General features: G+C 63.9%; 12 protein-coding genes across 12 annotated transcripts; 5 read left to right on the top strand and 7 right to left on the bottom strand.

The window, feature by feature from the left end:
• Positions 1 to 154: 154 nt before the first annotated feature.
• On the bottom strand, positions 155 to 515 carry MJAP1_002020 (uncharacterized protein; the record flags this gene model as incomplete). Its single annotated transcript, XM_060265964.1, has 2 exons — positions 155 to 249; positions 272 to 515. 2 exons carry the CDS (start codon positions 513 to 515, stop codon positions 155 to 157), a joined length of 339 nt encoding a protein of 112 aa, XP_060121947.1.
• Positions 516 to 565: 50 nt separating this feature from the next.
• On the bottom strand, positions 566 to 1,771 carry MJAP1_002019 (uncharacterized protein; the record flags this gene model as incomplete). Its single annotated transcript, XM_060265963.1, has 1 exon — positions 566 to 1,771. One exon carries the CDS (start codon positions 1,769 to 1,771, stop codon positions 566 to 568), a length of 1,206 nt encoding a protein of 401 aa, XP_060121946.1.
• Positions 1,772 to 1,918: 147 nt separating this feature from the next.
• MJAP1_002018 (uncharacterized protein) lies at positions 1,919 to 3,127 on the bottom strand (the record flags this gene model as incomplete). The annotated part of the gene is made up of 1 exon (XM_060265962.1): positions 1,919 to 3,127. The coding sequence occupies one exon, from the start codon at positions 3,125 to 3,127 to the stop codon at positions 1,919 to 1,921; it is 1,209 nt and encodes a 402-aa protein (XP_060121945.1).
• A 632-nt stretch (positions 3,128 to 3,759) lies between these two features.
• On the top strand, positions 3,760 to 6,078 carry SEC20 (Protein transport protein sec20; the record flags this gene model as incomplete). The annotated part of the gene is made up of 1 exon (XM_060265961.1): positions 3,760 to 6,078. The coding sequence occupies one exon, from the start codon at positions 3,760 to 3,762 to the stop codon at positions 6,076 to 6,078; it is 2,319 nt and encodes a 772-aa protein (XP_060121944.1).
• Positions 6,079 to 6,082: 4 nt separating this feature from the next.
• RGP1 (Golgi membrane exchange factor (Ric1p-Rgp1p) subunit) lies at positions 6,083 to 8,271 on the bottom strand (the record flags this gene model as incomplete). Its single annotated transcript, XM_060265960.1, has 3 exons — positions 6,083 to 6,690; positions 6,713 to 7,114; positions 7,137 to 8,271. 3 exons carry the CDS (start codon positions 8,269 to 8,271, stop codon positions 6,083 to 6,085), a joined length of 2,145 nt encoding a protein of 714 aa, XP_060121943.1.
• A 34-nt stretch (positions 8,272 to 8,305) lies between these two features.
• Positions 8,306 to 10,503, top strand: rfc1 (DNA replication factor C complex subunit Rfc1; the record flags this gene model as incomplete). Its single annotated transcript, XM_060265959.1, has 3 exons — positions 8,306 to 10,242; positions 10,265 to 10,364; positions 10,387 to 10,503. 3 exons carry the CDS (start codon positions 8,306 to 8,308, stop codon positions 10,501 to 10,503), a joined length of 2,154 nt encoding a protein of 717 aa, XP_060121942.1.
• A 294-nt stretch (positions 10,504 to 10,797) lies between these two features.
• MJAP1_002014 (uncharacterized protein) lies at positions 10,798 to 13,048 on the top strand (the record flags this gene model as incomplete). The annotated part of the gene is made up of 2 exons (XM_060265958.1): positions 10,798 to 11,124; positions 11,147 to 13,048. 2 exons carry the CDS (start codon positions 10,798 to 10,800, stop codon positions 13,046 to 13,048), a joined length of 2,229 nt encoding a protein of 742 aa, XP_060121941.1.
• A 112-nt stretch (positions 13,049 to 13,160) lies between these two features.
• On the bottom strand, positions 13,161 to 15,062 carry TGL1 (sterol esterase; the record flags this gene model as incomplete). Its single annotated transcript, XM_060265957.1, has 1 exon — positions 13,161 to 15,062. One exon carries the CDS (start codon positions 15,060 to 15,062, stop codon positions 13,161 to 13,163), a length of 1,902 nt encoding a protein of 633 aa, XP_060121940.1.
• A 126-nt stretch (positions 15,063 to 15,188) lies between these two features.
• MJAP1_002012 (uncharacterized protein) lies at positions 15,189 to 16,244 on the top strand (the record flags this gene model as incomplete). The annotated part of the gene is made up of 1 exon (XM_060265956.1): positions 15,189 to 16,244. The coding sequence occupies one exon, from the start codon at positions 15,189 to 15,191 to the stop codon at positions 16,242 to 16,244; it is 1,056 nt and encodes a 351-aa protein (XP_060121939.1).
• Positions 16,245 to 16,268: 24 nt separating this feature from the next.
• On the bottom strand, positions 16,269 to 17,174 carry MJAP1_002011 (uncharacterized protein; the record flags this gene model as incomplete). The annotated part of the gene is made up of 4 exons (XM_060265955.1): positions 16,269 to 16,917; positions 16,940 to 16,988; positions 17,080 to 17,102; positions 17,125 to 17,174. 4 exons carry the CDS (start codon positions 17,172 to 17,174, stop codon positions 16,269 to 16,271), a joined length of 771 nt encoding a protein of 256 aa, XP_060121938.1.
• A 254-nt stretch (positions 17,175 to 17,428) lies between these two features.
• Positions 17,429 to 20,062, top strand: MJAP1_002010 (uncharacterized protein; the record flags this gene model as incomplete). Its single annotated transcript, XM_060265954.1, has 1 exon — positions 17,429 to 20,062. One exon carries the CDS (start codon positions 17,429 to 17,431, stop codon positions 20,060 to 20,062), a length of 2,634 nt encoding a protein of 877 aa, XP_060121937.1.
• Positions 20,063 to 20,610, bottom strand: MJAP1_002009 (uncharacterized protein; the record flags this gene model as incomplete). Its single annotated transcript, XM_060265953.1, has 3 exons — positions 20,063 to 20,260; positions 20,283 to 20,400; positions 20,423 to 20,610. The coding sequence occupies 3 exons, from the start codon at positions 20,608 to 20,610 to the stop codon at positions 20,063 to 20,065; spliced, it is 504 nt and encodes a 167-aa protein (XP_060121936.1).
• Positions 20,611 to 20,661: the final 51 nt, after the last annotated feature.

The following is a 20,661-nucleotide window of genomic DNA, read 5'->3' as shown; positions in this document are numbered from 1 at the left end:
CCATGGCCGAGGTCACGTGCTACGGCGTCAGCCTGCCGGGAGAAGAGGGCCTCAGTGGATCGCGCCGCGGCATCGCATCGTGTACGCATGCAGCGGCGTACGCTCAGGAGTCGCGCGTAAGGATGACAGACATCATCGGCCCATAGTTACATACCTAGGCTTTTTTGTGCATCGCCGCGAGCGCGCGGGTGCGCAGGGTATCAAGATCGGAAGGCTCGTGAGGCGCCTGCGCCTCGTCGTCGTGCGCGCCTGCATTAGCAATGCTACGTACGTTGTTCGCGGAAGCGCCGGCTCTGGTCAAACATGCGCGCGGCACCGGGGGTGAGGTGCTTGAGGCCGTGCCGCGCCTGCCACGCTGCCTCGGTCTCCCCAGGCAGGAGCGCCGTCCAGGCATCTTCTTTCTCTTCGCGCGTCGCACCGTGTGCAGGCGCTGCAGGCGCGAGGTGCGACGCACACCACGCGCGCTTTGCGGGATCCGCAAAGTGCGACGCGTGAAACGTCGCGAATCGCTCCATTCGAAAAGTAGAGCAAATTGGGCGAATTAGGACTAATGGCACGTGGCTATTTACTGCGACTTGTTGTAGTTCGAGTCCATCTCGCCAAGAATCGACTTGAAGTCGTCCTCGGACCAGTTCTTGCCGTAGCCAGCACGCAGACCCTCGCGGATCGAGTCGGCGGTAACTGCGCTGTCGGTCTTGCCGACAATCTCGATCAGCTTGCGGTACCAGTCGGGCATGGCACGCACAAACGGCAGCAGCTTGGTCATCAGAGGCTGCGAAATCGCCTGCGAAAGACCACTGTTCACCGCGCCGACCACGGCCTCGGCGACCTGGACCGGCTCGAGCGTAGGGCTAATGAACGCATTGTCGGTATCCTTCAGGGCATGGCCAAGGAGCGTGCGCACCTTGGTAGGTGTAACGATCGACGTGCGCACGCGGGGGGCCTTGTAAAGAACGCGCAGCTCCGTACGGAGCTCCTCATGGAAAGCGAGCGCGGCGGCCTTGCTCATGCAGTAGCTCGAAAGCATAGGGGGGGTGTAGTACGAGGCCGAGCTGGCGACGGTAACGTAGTGGCCGTGGTTCTGCTGGACCATATGCGGCACAAACTCTTGCGCCATGTGAATGTTGGCGATGGCATTGATCTGCATCGTCTTGAGCACCGACTCGGGCGAAACAGAGAGTACGGGTCCGCCAATCGCAATGCCGGCGCACGAGACCACAAACGACGGCGGCTCGCCAAACGTCTCGATGATCTTCTTGTTCGCAGCCGCAATCGCCTCGCGCTTTGTCACGTCCGTCTTGATCCAGAGGATCGGGGGCGCACCGTTCGTGGCGGCCACATAGGTCGGCGTAGCAATGTCGAGGACGGCAATGCGCGCCTGGTAACGGCGCGAGAGCAACTCGACAATGTCCTTGCCGATACCGGCAGAGCCGCCGGTGATGACCAGCACGTCCTTCTTCCAGTTCGGGGGGTCGGCCTTCGGCACGCCGTTGTTCGCGGCGCGGCGCGAGAGACAGCGCGAGAGCATCTTGAGCGCAATAAAGATCATTGCACGGCCGAACCACTTGTAGCGGTCAAACAGGAGCTCCTTCCAGGCAGCGAACGTGGGGAGATTGCTAATCACATCCTGCACGGACTCTCCGCGGCGGTCGAGGAAGAGCGCAAGGACAGGAAGGATCACCAGGAAAGGAGGGCTGAACGGCACCTTGTCCAGTGCACGGATCACAACATCGATCGTGAACGGCTCGCGGAAGTTTTGAGGTGAAGACATCGTATTCTGGGGTAGAGGATCGGGGCGCACATCTTTTAAGGCGCTCGAGCCTTGTCACTTTCACGTGTACCCGGCTTAGTCAGGGACACGGCGTTCGCGTCAATGACTCGCTGCTTGGTGCGCCAAAAGAAAATAGTGCTCGTCTACTTACGCCGACTTCTTGTTGTAGTTGGTGTCCATCTCACCAAGAATCGCCTTGTAGTCCTCTTCGGACCAGTTCTTGCCGTAGCCCGACTTGAGGCCGAGGGCAATGTTCTCCTCCGTCACAACCTGGTCGGTGTTACCGATCCACTCGACCAGCGCTCGGTACCAGTCGGGCATGGCGCGTACGAAAGGGAGCATCTTGGTGGTCAGAGGCTGCGAAATCGCCTGCGAGAGACCACTGTTGATTGCATCAACGATGGCCGTCGCAACCTGGATCGGCTCGAGGGTGGGGTTGAGGAACTTGTTGTCGTTGTCCTTCAGGACGTGGCCGAGGAGCGTGCGAACCTTGGTAGGCGTAACGACCGATGTACGCACGCGGGGGGCCTTGTAGAGAACGCGCAGCTCCGTACGGAGCTCCTCGTGAAAAGCGAGCGTGGCGGCCTTGCTCATGCAGTAGCTCGACAGGTTGGCAGGGGTAAAGTACGAGGCCGAGCTCGCGACCGTGACGTAGTGGCCGTGGTTTTGCTTGACCATGTTCGGCACAAACTCTTGCGCCATGTGAATGTTGGCAATGGCATTGATCTGGATGGTCTTCATCACCGACTCGGGCGAGATGGTAAGGAGGGGGCCGCCGATCGCAATACCAGCGCACGAGACCACAAACGACGGCGGCTCGCCAAACGTCTCGATGATCTTCTTGTTCGCAGCCGCAATCGCCTCGCGCTTTGTCACATCAGTCTTGATCCAGAGGATCGGGGGGTCGCCTTCCTTCGCAGCGACATATGTGGGCGGAGCAATGTCGAGGACGGCAATGCGCGCCTGGTAACGGCGCGAGAGCAACTCGACAATGTCTTTGCCGATACCGGCAGAGCCGCCAGTGATGACCAGCACGTCCTTCTTCCAGTTCGGGGGGTCGGCCTTCGGCACGCCGTTGTTCGCGGCGCGGCGCGAGAGACAGCGCGAGAGCATCTTGAGCGCAATAAAGATCATTGCACGGCCGAACCACTTGTAGCGGTCAAACAGGAGCTCCTTCCAGGCAGCGAACGTGGGGAGATTGCTAATCACATCCTGCACGGACTCTCCGCGGCGGTCGAGGAAGAGAGCAAGGACAGGAAGGATCACCAGGAAAGGAGGGCTGAACGGCACCTTGTCCAGTGCACGGATGACAGTGTCAACAGAGAACGGCTCGCGGAAGTTGGCAGACGAGGACATAGTGGCTGGTACCGTTCTACTCACTTCGGCATTAATTAAACTATGGGGCCGATATACACGTGCAGTGAACCGGCTGAGTCAGCACAGCGCGTGAATACCGAAGGTGCCCCGTGCGCGGCGTAGTGATGGCGTTCTATACAGGTAGGGATTATGTCGGTAGGGGCAGCGAATCGGTATGGTCCTTGGGAGTGGAAAAGAATTGTCATTGTCCTTCATCGCATCGCCCTCGCCCAGGTGCGTGTGCACCTTGGTAGGCGTAACGATCAACGTGCGCACGTGGGGGGTGTCACTCCATCTTGATCCAGGGAATAGGGGGCGCGCAGTCCTTGGCAGCCATGTAAGTTGGCGGAGCAAGGTCGCGGTCCGCAATGCGCGCCTGATGTCGGCGCGAAAGCACCTCGACAAACGCTTTTCCGATACCGCCCTGTCCGCCAGTAATGACCAGCCCGTCCTTCTTCCAGTTCAGGGGGTAGGCCTTTGGCACGCCATTGTTCGCAGCACGGCGTGCGAAAACGTCGGAAATCACTCTAGCCGCAATAACCAGAATGATCCAGCCAAACCACTTGTATGAAAATTAAGCTTCGGCGCCCTTCCACGTGTCGAGCCAGCTGAGTAAGCGACCCCTTCAGACCATGGCCGAGGTGCTGCCGAGGGACGTGCGCGTGCTGCGCGACCAGGCAGCGCGGCGCGTACGCGACGTACGTGACGTGCAGTTTGCACAGATCTCCCAGTGCCGCACTCCTGCGGAGCTGGCCGAGACCGAGCAGGAACTCCATGCGACGCTCGCCAAGATCGGCGCGCTGGTGCGCCAAGTCGCCGACGAGGCGCCGGACGGCAGTACACCTGCTGAGTGTGCTGCCATTGAGGCCGCCGCGCGCGAAGACCGCAAAACACTCGATGCACTCCGCTTGGAGGCCAGGAAATGCCTGCTGGGCGCCCAGCGCACTGTCCAGGCCGCCGCCGAGAATGCGGCACGCGATGCGCTCCAACTCGGCTCCCAGAATGCCAAGGAGCGCACGAAAAAGGCGTCGGGCGACCGCGCCGAGGCAGCATCCGAGGAAGTGACGTCTGCGCTCCAGCGCACCGTCGCACTGATGTCGACCGAACTCGAAAAGTCGGGCTTTTCTGCTCAGCTTCTCGAAGAGTCCTCGGAAGGACTCGCGCAGATCTCCGAGGCATACCAGTCATTCGGGTCGCTGCTGCGCAACTCGGTCGACCTGATCAAGCAGATGGAGCGCCAAGAGCTCTGGGACCTCGGCGTGCTCGTCGCGTCCCTCTCCTTCTTTGTAGGGTGCATCGCCTACATTCTGTATGTGCGCGTCATCAGCAAAGGCCTCTCGGTCCTGGGCCTCGCATGGCGCGCCACGGGCATTGTGAAGCATATCCCAGGCATGTCGCACTCCGCCGCATCGCTCGCGGCCACGGCGTCGGTCGCGACGGCTATGCGCCGCTCGCCGGCAGAAGCGCCGCGGAAGCGCGTGCACCGTGACGATCCGATCGCCGACGCGACGCGTGGCATGCCGGACACGCCGCTTCCGTCTCCGTCGACGTGGACGCGGCCGCGTGGCGCGATGCGTGGCGTCGACGCCCGGCGGAACGCCGAGGCGTTCCGCGACGCCGAGGCACAAGCCGAGGCCGAGGCGCGTCAGCTGCGCGAGGCGCAGGAAGAAGAGGCGCACCGCCAGCGCGAAGCACAGGAAGACGAGGCACGCCGGGCGGCAATTGCCCAGCGCGAGCAGGCGGAGCTCGAGGCGCGCTTTGCGGAGCTCGAGTCGGATGCGCTGCGCGACTTGCCCGTGCGCACGGCCACGACGGCCGCCTCGCCGCTGGCCAAGAAGCCGCGCAGGAAGATGGGTACGATGGACGTGCCGCAGTCTACGGCACAGACCATCAAGCGTGCGACGCCCGCGCCAGACGAGCCCAGCCGCGTCCTGGCCGGCGAGGCGGAATCGCATACGGATGCCGCGCCGGAAGCGGCGCCGGAGCCTGCACCGGCGCCTGTGCCTGACGTGCCCCAGGAGAGCGTCATGGAGCCTGTGCCGGAGCCGATGCCCGAGGCCGTCTCGCGTGTGGGGTCGGTGGTGCCCGTGACGGGCTCGAGTGGCGCGCAGCAAACAGCGAGTCCAGAGGAGCGCGAGATGCGGACCACGAGTGTGTCTACGGGGGGCGATGCTACCTCGTCTGCCGAGTTCCTCGCCGAGCCCAGTGCGTCGAGCAATGCGGTATCGGCCACGTCGGCAGCGGCGGACGCGGGAGGCAGTGTGTCGAGTACAAAAGGAGAGCCTACGCCCAGTGCTAGTGTCTTGTCGAAGGAGGAGCGTGCCTCTGATCCTGCCAGTGTCGCATCATCGTCGAGTGATGATGCCGAGGCAGCGTCGCGCGGTGCCTCGCATGACGAGGCGGCGTCTCATGATGCCTCGCGAGACGATGCGACGTACAGCGATGCCTCGCGTGACGTGGCCGATGCCACCAGCGCTGCACATGCCCCGCCCTCCTCCAGCGTATTTACGACAAGCGCTGCCAGTGTCGCGCCCTCGTCGAGCGACGTGTCGAGCACGATCCAAGTGCCGAGCACCACGTTGCTCGACGCTACCTCGTCGACCCCCGCCCCTGCCACTTCCCCTCTAACGACCCCCTCCCCTCGTGATGCCCATGTGAGCAAAGCCGCGGCCGCCCTGAGTCTCGCCTCGGCGTCGCTCGAGTCTGCCGCCGCGACGCTCGCGCCCGAAGTGTACAGCGCGGCCTCGGCCAAGCTGCACTCTGCCTCGGTCTCGCTCGACCAGGTGCTTGCCCCCACGACTACCGCCGAGCCCCTGCTCAGCAAGGCCGCGTCCGCGGTCCACGCCCTCGGCCACGCGCCGAGCGCTGTGGGCGACGTGCTCGGCAAAGCGTCGTCGGTCGTGTCGGATGCCTTCGTTCCTACCCCCACGTCGCTTCACGACGAACTGTAAGTAGCTATGCGTACAACTCGATCGGCACCGTCCGGCTCTTGGAGCTATTCGGCAAGACGCCAATCGGCACCGAGCACTCGACAATCTCGAGCTTGGTCGCGACGCGCTTCTCGTCGTCCTGCACGACCCCCGCAAGCGCCGGCGTGCGCTGGAACGCCGTGTGAAAGGCGGCGTACGCGTCGCTCTCGGGCGCCCAGTGCGGCACCGGCGCGATGCCGACCGAGCCCTGATCACTCTGCAGCGCGCTGGTCTGCGTCAAGAGCGACACACGCAGCGTCCACTTGAGCTTCACGCCGCTCGTCGCAAATTCCGGCGTCGCGCCAGAGGGAATCGTGAGCACAATGCTCGTTTGGCGCGTATCGAGCGTCGACTCGTGGTGGGTCGCATAGACCTGGCGCGTCTGCTTTTGCGTGCGCTGGCCGGGAAGCAGCGCGAGACTCGCATCGATCTCCTCGTGCGACTCGAGCGAAGCGGCGAGGCGCACGATGCGCACGCGTGCCCCGGGCAGGTTCATGCGCACCAGCGCCTGCACGGCATCTCCGAGGCGGTAGCGTGCACGAGCGAGGGTCAGCACTGCGGCCACATGCCCGTCCTTGGCGATATCGTACGAAACTGCGTTAGTGCGGCGACGTACCCTTTCCGGCGGTGCGCGCGAGGTCATTGACCGTGTCCATGCACCTGTGCTCCATAGTATCACCGCGTAGCGCCGTCGCCGATGCCGCGTCGCCATCGAGCACCTGCCGCACAAATGCGGCCGTCTTTTCGCGCTCGCTCAGGTCATCTGCATCCGCGTACGCGACCTCGGCTTCGGGCTGCAGCGAGACGATCGGATTCAGCAGGTCGAAACACGCCGCGGCGCCAGACGGGCCGACGTGGTTATAGACACGGATCGGGACATGCAAGAGGCGCGACTGCTGCGTCCCGGGCAGAGCACCATCGATGCGGTTCGTGCCGACAGTCATGTAGTAGTCAAAGTGCGCCGCGTGCCCGTGGAACGACGGCGGAAGGTCGGGCGGAATGCGCAGGCGAAAGGTGACTGCGTCAGCGGAAATACGTACACGACCGCGACTCGCCAGGCGCGAGGACCATGTCGATGCCGAGGATCGTTGGCGGCGTCGAGTATGTCGGCAGTGTCCGCGAAAAGAGCGCACGCGCACGCATATCAGACAGCGTCGAGCCGCTGCGCATGTGCCGCGGCGTATGCGGCGCGCGACTAGCGCCACTCTGCGGCGTGGGCGACCGCGCATACCGAAAGAGGAGCGCGGTGAGCGCGGCAACCGACGGCGTGTGCTCCGCCTTGAGGTCCGTGTCCGAGTAGCCCGTCTCGAACTCGAGCGAGCCGGCCTCGACCTCGGTATCGTACCCCAGCTCGCCGCCGCCGACGAGCCGCGGCGTGTCGCCTGGTGTCGCTGGCGTCTGCGGCGTGCTCGGAGCAAGCTCGCCCCGCGAGAGGCGCAGGCGCAGCTGGTCAAAGTCAGCCGGGCGCACCAGTGCGCGGTCGAGCTCCATGGTCCCGCCAAACTGCGCAAAGGCCCAGATGAGCTTCTCGTGGCCGTCTGGCAGTGCATAGGGGTCCGGGAACAAGGGGCTGGGGTGCAATTTGCGCGCGGGCGGCAGCACATCGGCCTGCTCGCGCGACCAGGACGTGAGCGAGTCGCGCAGGGCCGAGTCGACGCCGGCCGTCTGTCCGACGCCGTAGGTGTCCGGCATCGGCGACTCGGGCACCGGTGGCGGCGCTTCCTCTTCATCCTCCTCCTCCTTTTCCTGCAGCTGAAACGCGCGGCTCAGGTCCTCGACCTGGTGCTCCACGACCGACTTTTGACGCGCGTGGGGATGCGATGCAGGCAGCCGGCTTTTGCGGTCGGGCCACTGCTCGGACCGTGACGCAAACTTGCGGTGCCGCCGGGGTGGCACGCCACGTCCAAGTGTCGTGCCATGCGCGGTGTCTGTTGCAAACCCCACCTTGCCCAGGCGCCCGGCCACCTCGTCGACCTTGGCCTGGCTCGTGCTCGAAAATGCATGCGAGACGACGCGCCGCTGCGCGTACGCCTTGGCGGGATTCGCGCGCCCTTCGTCCACACTCCTCAGCGTATTCGTATTCGTAAAGGTAATCACACACTCCAGCTCCTCGCCCGCAAACACCGAGGGCTGCCGCGGCGTGACGGCCACCACCAGCGCCGACCGCGCTTCCATGCTGGAATGTGGAGGTGGAGCTTGGCGAGGCGCGATGAAACGCGAGGCGCCCGACGGGGATGCCTCCTCGAAGCGCCCCAAGACGGCCCCTGCGTGGCGCGAGGCGGCCGCGCGGCGTGCTGCTGGACCTGCTGCTCCCGGATCGAAGTCGATTCCTGAAGGAAAACCCAACTGCCTGGCCGGCCTGACGCTCGTCTTTACCGGCGAGCTCCAGAGCCTCTCGCGCGACGACGCGGTGGACCTCGCGAAGCGGTACGGCGCCAAGGTTACGACCGCGCCGTCGTCCAAGACGTCGTATGTCGTGCTCGGTGAGAATGCAGGCGCCAAGAAGCTCGAAGTGATCCAGAAGAACAAGCTCAAGACGCTTACCGAGGATGGCTTCCTCGCGCTGATTGCCGAGCGTGGCACCCACGCGCTCGATCCCAAGGTCGTGCAAAAGATGAAGGACGAGGAGAAGAAGATCCAGACCGCCGCCAAAGAGATGGCGCCGCAGACCGACGCGCCGACTGGCCAGCTGTGGACGAACAAGTACGCCCCGCGGCAGCTGAAAGAGCTCGTCGGAAACAAGTCCAACGTCGAGAAGCTCCAGGCGTGGCTGCGCGACTGGCCGCGCTCGCGCCAGTCCAACTTTAAGAAGCCGGGCCCGAACGCGACAAATACCTTTCGTGCGATGCTCATTTCGGGCCCGCCCGGCGTCGGAAAGACCACCGCGGTGCACCTCGTGTGCAAGCTCGAGGGCTACCAGGCGCTGGAGCTCAACGCCAGCGATACCCGCAGCAAGAAGCTGCTGGAGACTGCGCTCGCCGACACCATTTCCAACCGCTCGATCCAGGGCTGGTGCGGCGTCAAGTCCGACCTCCCTGTGTCGGACCGCACCGTGATTATTATGGACGAGGTCGACGGCATGTCGGGCGGCGACCGCGGCGGTGTCGGTGCGATCAATGCGCTGATCCGCAAGACGCAGGTACCGATTATCTGTATCTGCAACGACCGCCGCAACCCCAAGATGCAGCCGCTGTACTCGACGACCTTTAACATGACCTTTGCGAAGCCGACCGTGCAGGCGATCCGCTCGCGCATGCTCTCGATCGCCTTCCGCGAAAAGCTCCAGATTCCCGCCGAGGTGATGGACCAGCTGATCACCGCGGCGCAGAGCGACTTGCGCCTGGTGACCAACATGCTCTCTACGTGGAAGCTCTCGCAGAACGCCATGACCTTTGACGAGAGCAAGCAGTTTGGCGCGGCGAACCAGAAGCCGACGCTCCAGACGCCCTTTTCGCTGTACTCTGAGCTGTCTTCCTCGCAGCGGTTCGGGCCGCTGAACAGGCAGTCGCTCAACGACAAGCTCGACTACTACTTCCAGGACCACTCGATCGTGCCGCTGATGGTCGAGGAAAACTATCTCAAGACGAATCCTGTGCTGGCTCAAAAAGAGCCGAACCCTCCGCTGAAAGACTTGCGCCACCTCGAGCTGCTGTCCAAAGCCTCGCTTTCTATTTCTGACGGCGACATGGTCGACACGCTGATGCACGGCCCCCAGCAGCACTGGTCTCTCATGCCGCTGCACGGCATTACGTCGAGCGTGCGGCCGTGCTCGCTTGTGTACGGCTCGCACGGCGGCTTCCCGTCGTTCCCCGCGTTCCTCGGCCAGAACTCGAAGCGGATGCGCTTGCAGCGCGAGCTCGTTGACGTGCAAACCCGCATGCGCCTCAGGAGCACCGGGACCAAGGACGACGTGCGCCAAAACTACCTCTCGGCGCTCCTGCCAAAGCTGGTCGACCCTCTCTTGGCGCACGCGCAAGAAGGCATTCCCGAGGTGATCGACACGATGGATGCCTACTTTCTCATCCCTGAGGACCGCGAGACGCTCGTCGAGCTCGAGCTCGGCGACGAGCGCCGCGAAGAGCGCCTCAAGAAGCTGCCTGCCGCGGTCAAGTCCGCCTTTACCCGCGCCTACAACGCAGGGAGCCAGTACGTATCCCATCTCACACAGCCCTGTCGCATTCCAGCGCACCGCGAACCTGCCCGCCGCCGCGCAAAAGACCAAGGCGCTCAAAGGCGAAGGGCAGCCGGACAACGAAGAAGCCTATGGTGTACGTATCTACCCTAACCCAGGTCGACGACGAAGCACCCGAGCCTGTCGAGGCCTCGGACGAGGACGAGGACCCGACCAAGGACCGCCTTGTGCGCGCGGCCAAGCCCAAGGGCAAGGCCAAAGCCAAGGCCAAGTAGCAATCGCCGACTCTCCTCCGCAGCTCCGCCGCCGCTTGTGCACGATTGGTCCCTAACGCTGAGTCAGCCTCTCGGCGTGGCGGCGGCCCACCACGTGAGGACGGCCTTTTTCTTCTAGGGTGCCGTGCAGGTGCAAGTCCGTTGCGCTGCATTTTTGCACTTGGTGTACTTGTAGATCGTTGCGGGCGTAGTGGATCGGTCCTCGCAGGCTCTGTATATGGGATTTGCCTGTCTGGACTCCATTCAATACCCGACTGCTTGATCAGTTCCTCCTCAGCTCTCTTTTCCTGCGCAATGGCGCTCCCTCCAAACCCCGCCGCCCCCGCCCTGGGCGCCGCCGCACCCCCCGCGGCTCCGGGTGCGCGCCCTAACGATCGCGCGGACGTGCGTGCAAACGACGAGCCGCGTGTGCCGACGGGAAAGACGCCCGGCCGCGCGCCGCGCCCGACGGCGCCGGTCGCGGCCCCCGGCGCTCCGATCGGCTCCATGTTCAACGAGCGTTTCCTTTTTGACGATGAGATGGAAGCCGCGGACGACTCGACGTTTATGCGCAGGTACAACCTGTCGGGTGACGATGACGAATTCCCTGTGCTTCTCCGCCATGACGAGTTTCCGAGCTCGGTACGCATCTAATCTAACGCAGCTTTCGACCTTTTCCTCCGCGCTGGATCTCGCTCCTTTGTCGCACATGTCCCCTCGGCAGCACCGCGTGCAGCCTGTGTCTGGCAGGAGTGCGGCGCTGTCGCCTTGGCTGCACGCCACCCCGACGGATTTCGCCCGCAGCATCGACGAGTCGGTGAACGAGCTTGCGGCGTCGACCGGATCGCTGTCGGTGCACGATCCCCCTGCGCCGTTCTCGGGCAGTATGCACCCAATGGCCCCAGGCAGTGCTGCATTCCCTGCCCCGGGCGCGGAGCTCTTTGAAAAAGAGTCGCGCGGCAATTTGCCACTGAGCAACGCCTACCCCGGACTCGGTGTGCACCCCACGTCCGGCGCGCCGCTGCCGTTCAACTCGCGCCCTACCTCGCTGCAGGACGCATCGGCGCTCGGTATCCCTCCGATCCTCGGCCAGACGCCGAGCGCCCCGCTGCCGCTCGACACGTCGCCCGGCCGCAGCCCGTTGACGGATGCCGGCGTGGCGCCCGAGACGCAGCGTAACTTCTCTCGCTACCGCAAGGACGAGCGCCGTGGCACCAAGGCCGCCCGTGCCCCCCTCACGCCCGAGACGCCGAGCGAGGAGCAGGGCTTCAAAGGCGTGCGCCGCACCGACCTCGACCTCTCGACGATGCGTCTGGAGGACCTGCGTGGCGAGCTGTCGCAGCTGTGCAAGGACCAGTACGGCTGCCGCTTCCTGCAGAAGAAGCTCGAGGAAGACGTGCCTGCGCAGTGCGACCTGATCTTCTCCGAGACGTTTCCCTACTTTGCGGAGCTGATGACGGATCCTTTTGGTAACTACTTGTGCCAGAAGTTGCTCGAGTACTGCACCGATGCGCAGCGCGACCAGATTGTCGAGGCGATTGCCGCGGACCTCGTCACGATCTCGCTCAATATGCACGGCACGCGCGCGGTGCAAAAGACGATCGACTTCATCTCGACGCCCGCGCAGACGCAGGCGATCATCGCCGCGCTCAGCCGCAACGTCGTGACGCTGATCAAGGACCTCAACGGCAACCATGTGATCCAAAAATGCCTGAACCGTCTCTCTGCCGAGGAGAGCCAGTTTATCTATGACGCTGTCGCGCAGAAGTGCATGGACGTTGCGACGCACCGTCACGGCTGCTGCGTCCTGCAGCGCTGCATCGACCACGCGACCGAGGCGCAGCGCTTCCAGCTCGTCAAGGAAATTACGCGCCACGCCCTGCCGCTCGTCCAGGATCCGTTTGGCAACTACGTGGTGCAGTACGTGCTGGACCTGAACGACCCCCACTTCAGCGAGGCGGTCACCCACCAGTTCCTCGGCAACGTCTGCCTGCTCTCTGCGCAAAAGTTCTCCTCGAACGTCATCGAAAAGTGCATTCGCGTGGCCCAGCCCGGCTCGCGCAAGCTGCTGGTCGAGGAGCTGATCGACGAGACGCGTCTCGAGTCGCTCCTCCGCGACTCGTTTGCGAACTATGTCGTGCAGACCGCGCTGGACTATGCCGAGCCCGTGCAGCGCATGCACCTCGTGAACTGCATCCGCCCGATCTTGCCCGCGATCCGCAACACGCCGTACGGCAAGCGGATCCAGAGCAAGCTGCAGCGCGATGGCCCCGACGCCCAGGCGCCGTACGCGCCGCGTGGTGGCCGTGGCGGCTTCTCTCGCGGCGGCGGCGCGGCGCGCAACTTTCCCGGCGCGGTCGGCGCCGGGCGTGGTGGCCGCGGCGGACGCCGCAAGCAGGAGCCGGTGTATGCAGGCGGGGCTTATGCCGAGGCTGCCCCCCTGTACGCACCCAACGTGCCGCTCTATGCACCGCTGCGCAGTATGAACCTCTCCGAGGCGCCTGCGGAGTATGCGTCGCCTGAAGGCTTTGCGCGCATCGCGCCGCATGGCAAGACGCAATGGTGATCCCAAATGTACTTTACCGCACCGCTTTGCGGTTGTATTTGTTGTATGTTTAGAGCACACAGCCGCGCCCGAGGCGCAAATAGTTTTGTATTTTCCAGGCTTTTCTACGCAACTACATCACTGCCTTGGCCGGCATATCCTCCAGATCCATGGTGCGCACAATGGTATCCTTGATCTTGGGGAAGACGACCTTGTACGCATCGACACCCAATACCATGTCCATATGTTCGAATCCTTGCAGCTCAACAATGTGCACGATCTCGACATTGTTCTCGTAGCGCAAAAGACGCTCGACGAGCGGCTTGCCGACGACGAGGTAGTCGGTCGTACCGTAGACAACCGTCAGAGGAGGGAACTGCTTGGGGAACCACGGGGTATGGACGTTCGGGTCAAAGATACAGCCACGGCCGACGAACGAGCGCATGTAGAAGTAAAGCAGCTCGGAACTCGTCTGGATACCGGTTGACCGGAAAATCTTGGGCTTCAGGCGGTCGATCCAGTTGTGGTCGTGGAAATCGAACAGGTAAGCGAAAATAACATAGGCAAAGTGACCAAAGATGTACGCCGGTGCCACCTGGCGACCAAGCTCGATCGCTGGGAAAAAGTCGCGGACACCAAAGACAAACGACCAGGCAAAGCGCGACGTGAGCAGTTGCATCACACGGAAGGGGAAACGACGCAGCGAGGGACCGGGGAACACCGCAGGGCCGAGCGCGCAAAAGGAGCTCAGCTTGTTGCCCAGACTGGGGTATTTGCCGTTACTCAGCGCAAGGAACATGGAGGCAGTGCCCTGTGAGTGGCCGATGTACGCCAACTGGCTGTAGCCGGTCTGCTGCAGGATGTAGTTCACAACGTCGACCAGGTCCTCGGCCAGCTCCATCATACCCCACGCCCAAAAACGAGGGTCCCAGCGGCCGTACTGGGTGTGGCCTGCGTTGTAGTTCGAGCGGACGTTGGTGCTCCACACATCAAAGCCTTGGTCCACCAACCAGAAACCGAGCGATCGCTCCTCGTTGGTAAAATAAAAGAGCGAGTTACACAGAATACCGTGCTGCACAATCACGGGGTAGCCTCGGCCGCCAGGGCGGCGGGGGTCCGAAATACGGTGCGCCTTGAGGATCCAGCCGCCGCGGGTCGTAATCTCGTACTCTTCGCACTTGTAGCCCCAGTACTCGGCATAGTATTCCACACGGCCACTCAGGCGCTCACCGGTGATGCGGCGCTCAAACTCGAGGTCCGTACGTGCCTTGGGCGGCGACTTGCGGAAGGGGTTAAAGTAGGAGATAAAGGCAAGGTTCGCCACAACAACCAACGCAACACTAGTCAGACCGAACGACGCCATCTGCCTTATCTCGAGATAGAGGCGCTGGAAGATGTTAAAGTTGCCATACTGCCCAACAGGGTGATGGAAAAAGGCGGGGAAGCCGCCCACGTCCTCGTCCTCGCCGGCCGAGGGGTACTCGGGGCGGTACTCATAGTCCAACTCTTTTTGCTTGCTGCCGTAGTAGTTCTCAGCATTGGCACCCTCGGTGTGCGGGCGCTCGATCCTCACATCGCGTTCGTAATGCGCCGGCTCATCGTCATAGTCGGTGGTGTACTGGCGCGTGCCCGGAGCATGGCGCGAAGCCGGTGCATGGCGCGAAGACGGCGCAGCGCCGGCACCGGCGCCGCCGTAGCTCGTTCCGTACTCGCTCTCGGGGTCGTAGGCGCTCGGCGCATCGCTGTAGCGCTCGGCGGCCGACGGCGCGCCGTACTCGCTCTCGTACGGCTCCGCATCATCGAACGCATCCTCGTACTCGCCACTCGGGCGGCCCATCGTCGAGGCCATCTCGCCGCTCGTACGCGGGGCGGGCTCTTCTTCGTCTGCCCAGTGGGCGTGTGTCCCTTCGTGGCCCGCGTTGGACGCGAGACCGGGCACATCATGGAACTCATCGTTCAGGTCATGACTTTCGGTAAAGTCCGTCGCACGCTGATTATAATTGCGTCGCCGGTTCGATACCGGACGGCTCGCCATGGTGGGCCGCGGTCCCCACACAAAAACCTCCTCGCGCGCTGCTACGCGCCGGAATTGTGTGGGGCACGACTATCACGTGAACCATGCATTTCGGCCGAAGTGGCGCGCTGCTTCTCCTGTCCTGGCATGGACGCGCTGCTGTGGCTGCTCTTGGTCGGCTTGGCAGCGCTGTGCACGCTCCCGGCGCTCGCTGCGCTGCGGGCGCGCACGGTGCTCGCGAATAGCGAAACAAGGGTAGTTGGAGGAAAAACGCCGTGCCATACGCTCGATATCGGCGCTGTGGCGCTGTACGACCTCGGCGTTCTCCGCGTGGCACGCGTGCCGCACGACACGGACCGGCGTACGTGGGCGACGTACGTAGGCGCACTGGGCCACTGGTGGCACCTTGCATTTTTCGACACGACTGAGCCACACAGCGCACCGTCCGTCGCATTGGCGCTCGTCGAGGACCGCTCGCAGCACCCTCACCATTCCATTGCGCAGCTACAAGAAGAGCTCGACGCGCTCCGCGCACAGAAAAAATACGACGACCACACGCGCTATGCACTGCGCCGCGACCTGCGCGCACTGGACGACGCGACGCTCGCCGCAGAACATGCCCTCTGCGCCGCACGTACGCGCGCAAAAGAGGCGCGCGATGCGCACGCGCGTGCGCACGCGCGCCTCGAAGAGCGGCGCGCCGCGCTCCTCGAGGCCCAAGAGCGCGTGCACGCCGTGACGGGCGCGGCGGCGCGGCGTGCCTCTATCGCATCCGAATCGCATGCACGACACACGAGCACGGCACGTGCCATGGCTGGACGCGCACGCGAAGTGCGCGAAGAGATCGCGGCACTGAAACGCACGGCAGCAGCGCTGCAGTCGCGCCCGCCGAGCCCGCCGGCGTGGGACGTGGCGAATCTCTTGCCGTCGAGCTTGCTCTCGACGCACGACGAGGACAGCGCGGAGCCTGTACCCCGCAAACCGACAGGGCTTGGCATCGACCCGACACTGAGCGTCCCGCCACTGTGCCACTCGCCACTCTCTTCGGTGTCGTGCACGCCCCCGACGCCGCACGGCTCGCTGGAGGGGAGCGACTATTTGCACGCCGGCTTCCGGCCACGGCGCCTCAACCCGAATGCCAAGACATTTGTCGCGGCACGCCTCGGCGCGCGCGCAAGTCTCGGCGACGTGTCCATGCCGTAGCGTTATATACCCATTATGATTACATTAAAAGAGCTCTGCGGCGCTGGGGCGGCCAGCGTGCGGAGCCGACTCGCGATATGCGTACCGCGGCAGCTGCGCCCGCTTCTCGTCGGGGTGCAGCTCCGTGTCGGTGTATGCCAAGCGCGCTTTTTTGGCGGGGGGGGCGTCGGACGGAGGCACCGGCTCTTCCGCAGCTGGCGGCGGCGGCGGCGGTCCGACCGGCGTCACCACCGGCGGCACAGGCGCAGGTACAGGCGCCGCCTGCGACACAGATGCTTCCGGGGCAGACAGAGGCGCAGGGGGCGCGTCATGGGGCACGGACGGCGCCGGCTCCGGCGCTGGAGCCGGCGCTGCCACCTCGGGTCCCGGCGCAGCGACAGGCGCCTGCGCCTGCACTGTCGTGCTCGGCACGCCGTACATCACAGGTGCGGTCGGCGCGATGCCATTCATGAGCGCCTTGTGTGCCTCGAGCTGTGCGCGGAGCTGCTCAGCCGAGAGAGGCGCGCGATCGATGCGCGGCCGTTTCGGCGCGTGCTGCACCGGCTGCGCGCCCTGCTGCTGCTGTCGCGCGCCCTTGCGCGCCATCCACTCGCGTAGGTCGCCGTCCGGCACGCCGACCATGCCGTAGATCTCGATGTCGAACGAAGCACGTCCAGGCAGCGTATTCTCGAGTCTGCGTCAGAAAAACCACGTACAATCCCGGCTCGGCCTTGTGTACCTGCCCCAGATGCACCGCGAGGCCGCCTGCAGTGTTCAGGCGCCTCGGGCACAGATGGCACTTGAAATGGCGTGCTTTTTGGTGTTGAATCAACACTGCGTTAGTTTGCTATCGTACCCTTTTCATCTTCGAATTCGCGGCTGCGTCAGTCAAGGTACATACTCGCAATACCAGCACCACGCGTCCAGCTGAGGCGCTTTCTTCTTGGCCATCGTCTGGCAGGCGTACAGCGATCGCGTGCCGTCATAGCTCACGTGACACATCTGCACTGCGTTGGAAAATCCCGATGCGGGCCGTTTTCTGATTCGTTGCAATGACGCACCGACGCAAACGGGCTTCAACTATAAAAGTGCGCGTGCAATCGGCACGCGCGCGACCCATTTCCGAACGCGAAGGTACGGCCGCAACCCGGACGATCTTGCAGGTGCGTGGCGTGGAGGAGCCGCTTACCCCAGCCGTCCTAAGAATGGTCGATACTGAACACCAGGCGAGCGTGCCTGCCGATGCACGCCCGACAGAGGTGCCGGCCTCCGCTACCACCGGTGGCGAGGAGCCGGAAGTGCTCGCTCCCCCACACCCCGTGCAGGCACCTTCGGGCGTGTCAGTGCCTGCCTTGGAAACGGCATCGGAGCCGATCAAAACGGACACGACGCTGCCGACTGCACCTGCGGAGATGATGCTGGGAGGCATGCCGCCCGCGAACGTCGGCATTCCCCCCGAGTCGGTGCCTGGCACGACGAGTTCGATTGCGGCGCCGGCCGACGAGGGTACGGGCGAGGTGGAGAAGGCAGAGGAGGCCAGGGCGGAGGTGGCCAGGGCGGAGGTGGCCAAGACGGACGAGGTCGCGACTGAAGCCAAGCCTGACGAGCCCAAGCCTGACGAGCCCAAGCCGGAGGAGCCCAAGCCGGAGGAGCCCAAGCCGGAGGAGCCCAAGCCGGAGGAGCCCAAGCCGGAGGAGCCCAAGCCGGAGGAGCCCAAGCCGGAGGAGCCCAAGCCGGAGGAGCCCAAGCCAGAGGAGCCCAAGCCAGAGGAGCCCAAGCCAGAGGAGCCCAAGCCAGAGGAGCCCAAGGCAGACGCCCCCACGGTAGAGCCTACGCCCTCCGCCGACGCCCCCACAAAAGAGACACCGTCAGCGTCTCAGCCCACGGCCACGGCCACTTCCACTCAGCCTGCAGCGGAGGATGGCCTGACTCATATGGAAATGGCCATGCCGCATGTAAAGTATGCCCAAAACACGATCCGATCGCTCAAGTCGCGACGAGAGGCCGCCGCGTTCTTGCAGCCTGTGGACCCGATCGCGCTCAACATCCCCCATTATACCCAGATCATTACTCACCCCATGGATCTCGGCACGATCGACCAGAAACTGGCGCTGACTGCGTTCCACCTGAAAGGCCCTCCGGGCTCCCAGAACCGCATGTCGGACAAGTTGAAGCAGGCAGTCGACTCTGGCAAGCTTAATATGGAGCAGGACCAGTACAAATACGTGGACGAGTTTGAGCGCGACGTGTTCCTTGTCTTTGACAACTGCAAGCGCTTCAACGGCGCGGAACACATCTTTACGAAGAACGCCGAAGCACTCCGCGGCGTCTTTGAGAAGCAGCGCAAAGGCCTTGCGTCGGCTGTTGCCGTCGCAAACGAGGCGAACGCGAACGAGGCCAAGCGTCGTTCGTCGTCTACGCTGCCGACGATTCGCCGCTCGTCGTCCAACGGCGGCCGCCCCAAGCGCGAGATCCACCCCCCAGCGAACCGCGACTTGCCGTGGACCGAGGAGCACCTGCACCCCGCGTCGAAGCGTGCGATCCTCAACCGCCACGGCAAGAACGGGCAGCTGACGCCGCGCGAGCAGGCGTACTGGTCCAAGGTCATCAACGACGAGCTCAAGTTCTGTGTGCGCGTGATTGACGACCTGCTGAAGCCTGCGCACCAGGATCTGGCGTGGGTCTTTTACGATATCCCCGCCAAGGACTTTGACTGGGCGCCCGCGTACTACGCGACGATCAAGAAGCCGATTGCCCTCACGCCGATCCAGCGCAAGCTCAAGACCGGCGGCTATGCGGACCTCGCTGCGTTTGATGCGGACATGCAGCTGATGTTTAACAACTGTTTCACGTTCAACCCCCCCGACTCGGACGTGTACGTGATGGGTGCGCGCCTCAAGGACGTGTACGAAGGCAAGATGCAAAAGAAGCCCGTACCTCCCCCGCTGGAGCCCGAGGAGGAGATGGATGTCGACGATGACGATGATGAGGACGAGGACCTGGACCCGGAGGATGCGAACGCAGTGCTTGTGCAGCAGCTGCAGCGCCAGATTGCCGAGCTCGAAGGCACCCTCGAGACTTTGGAAAACTCCAAGTCGAAGAACCCTGTGCTAATCACCTCGACGCGCGTCGCGCTGAACTCGGTGCAGGCTGCGCTGGCCGGTGCGATGAGTGTGAGCGGCATGATGGGCAAGAAGGGCAAGAAGCGTTCGAACGCCGACGTCCACGGCTCGGCCAAGAAAGGCAAGAGCAAAGGCGAACCGAAGAAGAAGGCCAAGAAGGCCAGCGGCTCGCCTGCGCCGCGCAAGCGCTCGGCCGGCAGCGACGAGGAGGACGTGCGGACCGTCACCTTTGACCAAAAAGAGGAGCTTGCGGCGAAGATCACCGAGCTCACCGACGAGCGTCTCGAGGGGGCGATCCGCATCCTCAACGAGGACAAGCCCCCTGGCCAGCAGGGCGGTGAGGACGACGAGATCGAGCTCGACATTGACGAGCTGTCGCCCCAGACGCTGTACAAGCTGTACAAGTACGTCGTGCGTCCCAAGAAGAAGAACCAGCCGGAGCTCGGCCCCAACGGCAAGCCGGCGCCCGCTTCGGCCCCGATCGACGGGCGGAAGCGCGGCACGGGCGGCCTGAAAAAGAAGAACCTGGACGAGACGGAGGAGGCGGAGCGCATTGCGCGCCTCCAGCAGCAGCTCCAGCAGTTCAACGACCCCGATCACACGCCGAAGCCCGCGACGCCCGCCGAGGCAGAGGCGAGCAGCAAGCACGACGACCTTGTCCAGTCCGACTCGTCGTCAGGCGAGGAGGAGAGCGACAGCGACAGCGATATGGACTAGCTACGTAGCGACACGCACGTGAAAAGCACACTGTGGCATGGCGGATGCGTCGGCGTGCACGCTCGCCGCGACGCCCAGGCGGCGCAACGCGCCCTGGATAATGCCGGTGGCGTACGCGAGCTGCTGCGCAACATAGACCGGCGCGTCGCGCACGCCCAGTAGCGGCCGAAAGTGGTTGTCCTGGAGGACAAAGACGCCCTGGGTTAGCCAGAGAACCTACGCGGTGATTCGTGCGCAGATTGTCGATCTGCTTGTCCCATACCGTCGTCCATAGCTCCTTGCACACGAATTTTACGCGCTCGAGCGTGTCCTTGGTGCGTGGCCGATCGGTCGCAAGGCTGTGTGAGGCGCATTACGTACCGCTCGACGAGGCACGCGCCGGCATGCGCGCCGACGGCCTCCATACGACTATTCGCCATTTCGGCCTCATCCGCACTCGACAGCGCGGGCGGGACACGCGCGTCGGGGTCGTCGAGGTGCAGCTGCGCGACCATATCGTTGGCGCGTTTCGTCTTGTATGCCGCGCTCTGCGCGAGCGTCGCGGCCATTTCTATCTGGAGCAACGTCGCGCACACACGGTCTACCGCATGCTGTGCACG

This window comes from Malassezia japonica, chromosome 3, assembly GCF_029542785.1.
Source record: "Malassezia japonica chromosome 3, complete sequence".
NCBI lineage: Eukaryota > Fungi > Basidiomycota > Malasseziomycetes > Malasseziales > Malasseziaceae > Malassezia > Malassezia japonica.
The sequence above is the reverse complement of the archived record's forward strand: the minus strand, read 5'-3'. Positions and strand labels throughout refer to the sequence as shown.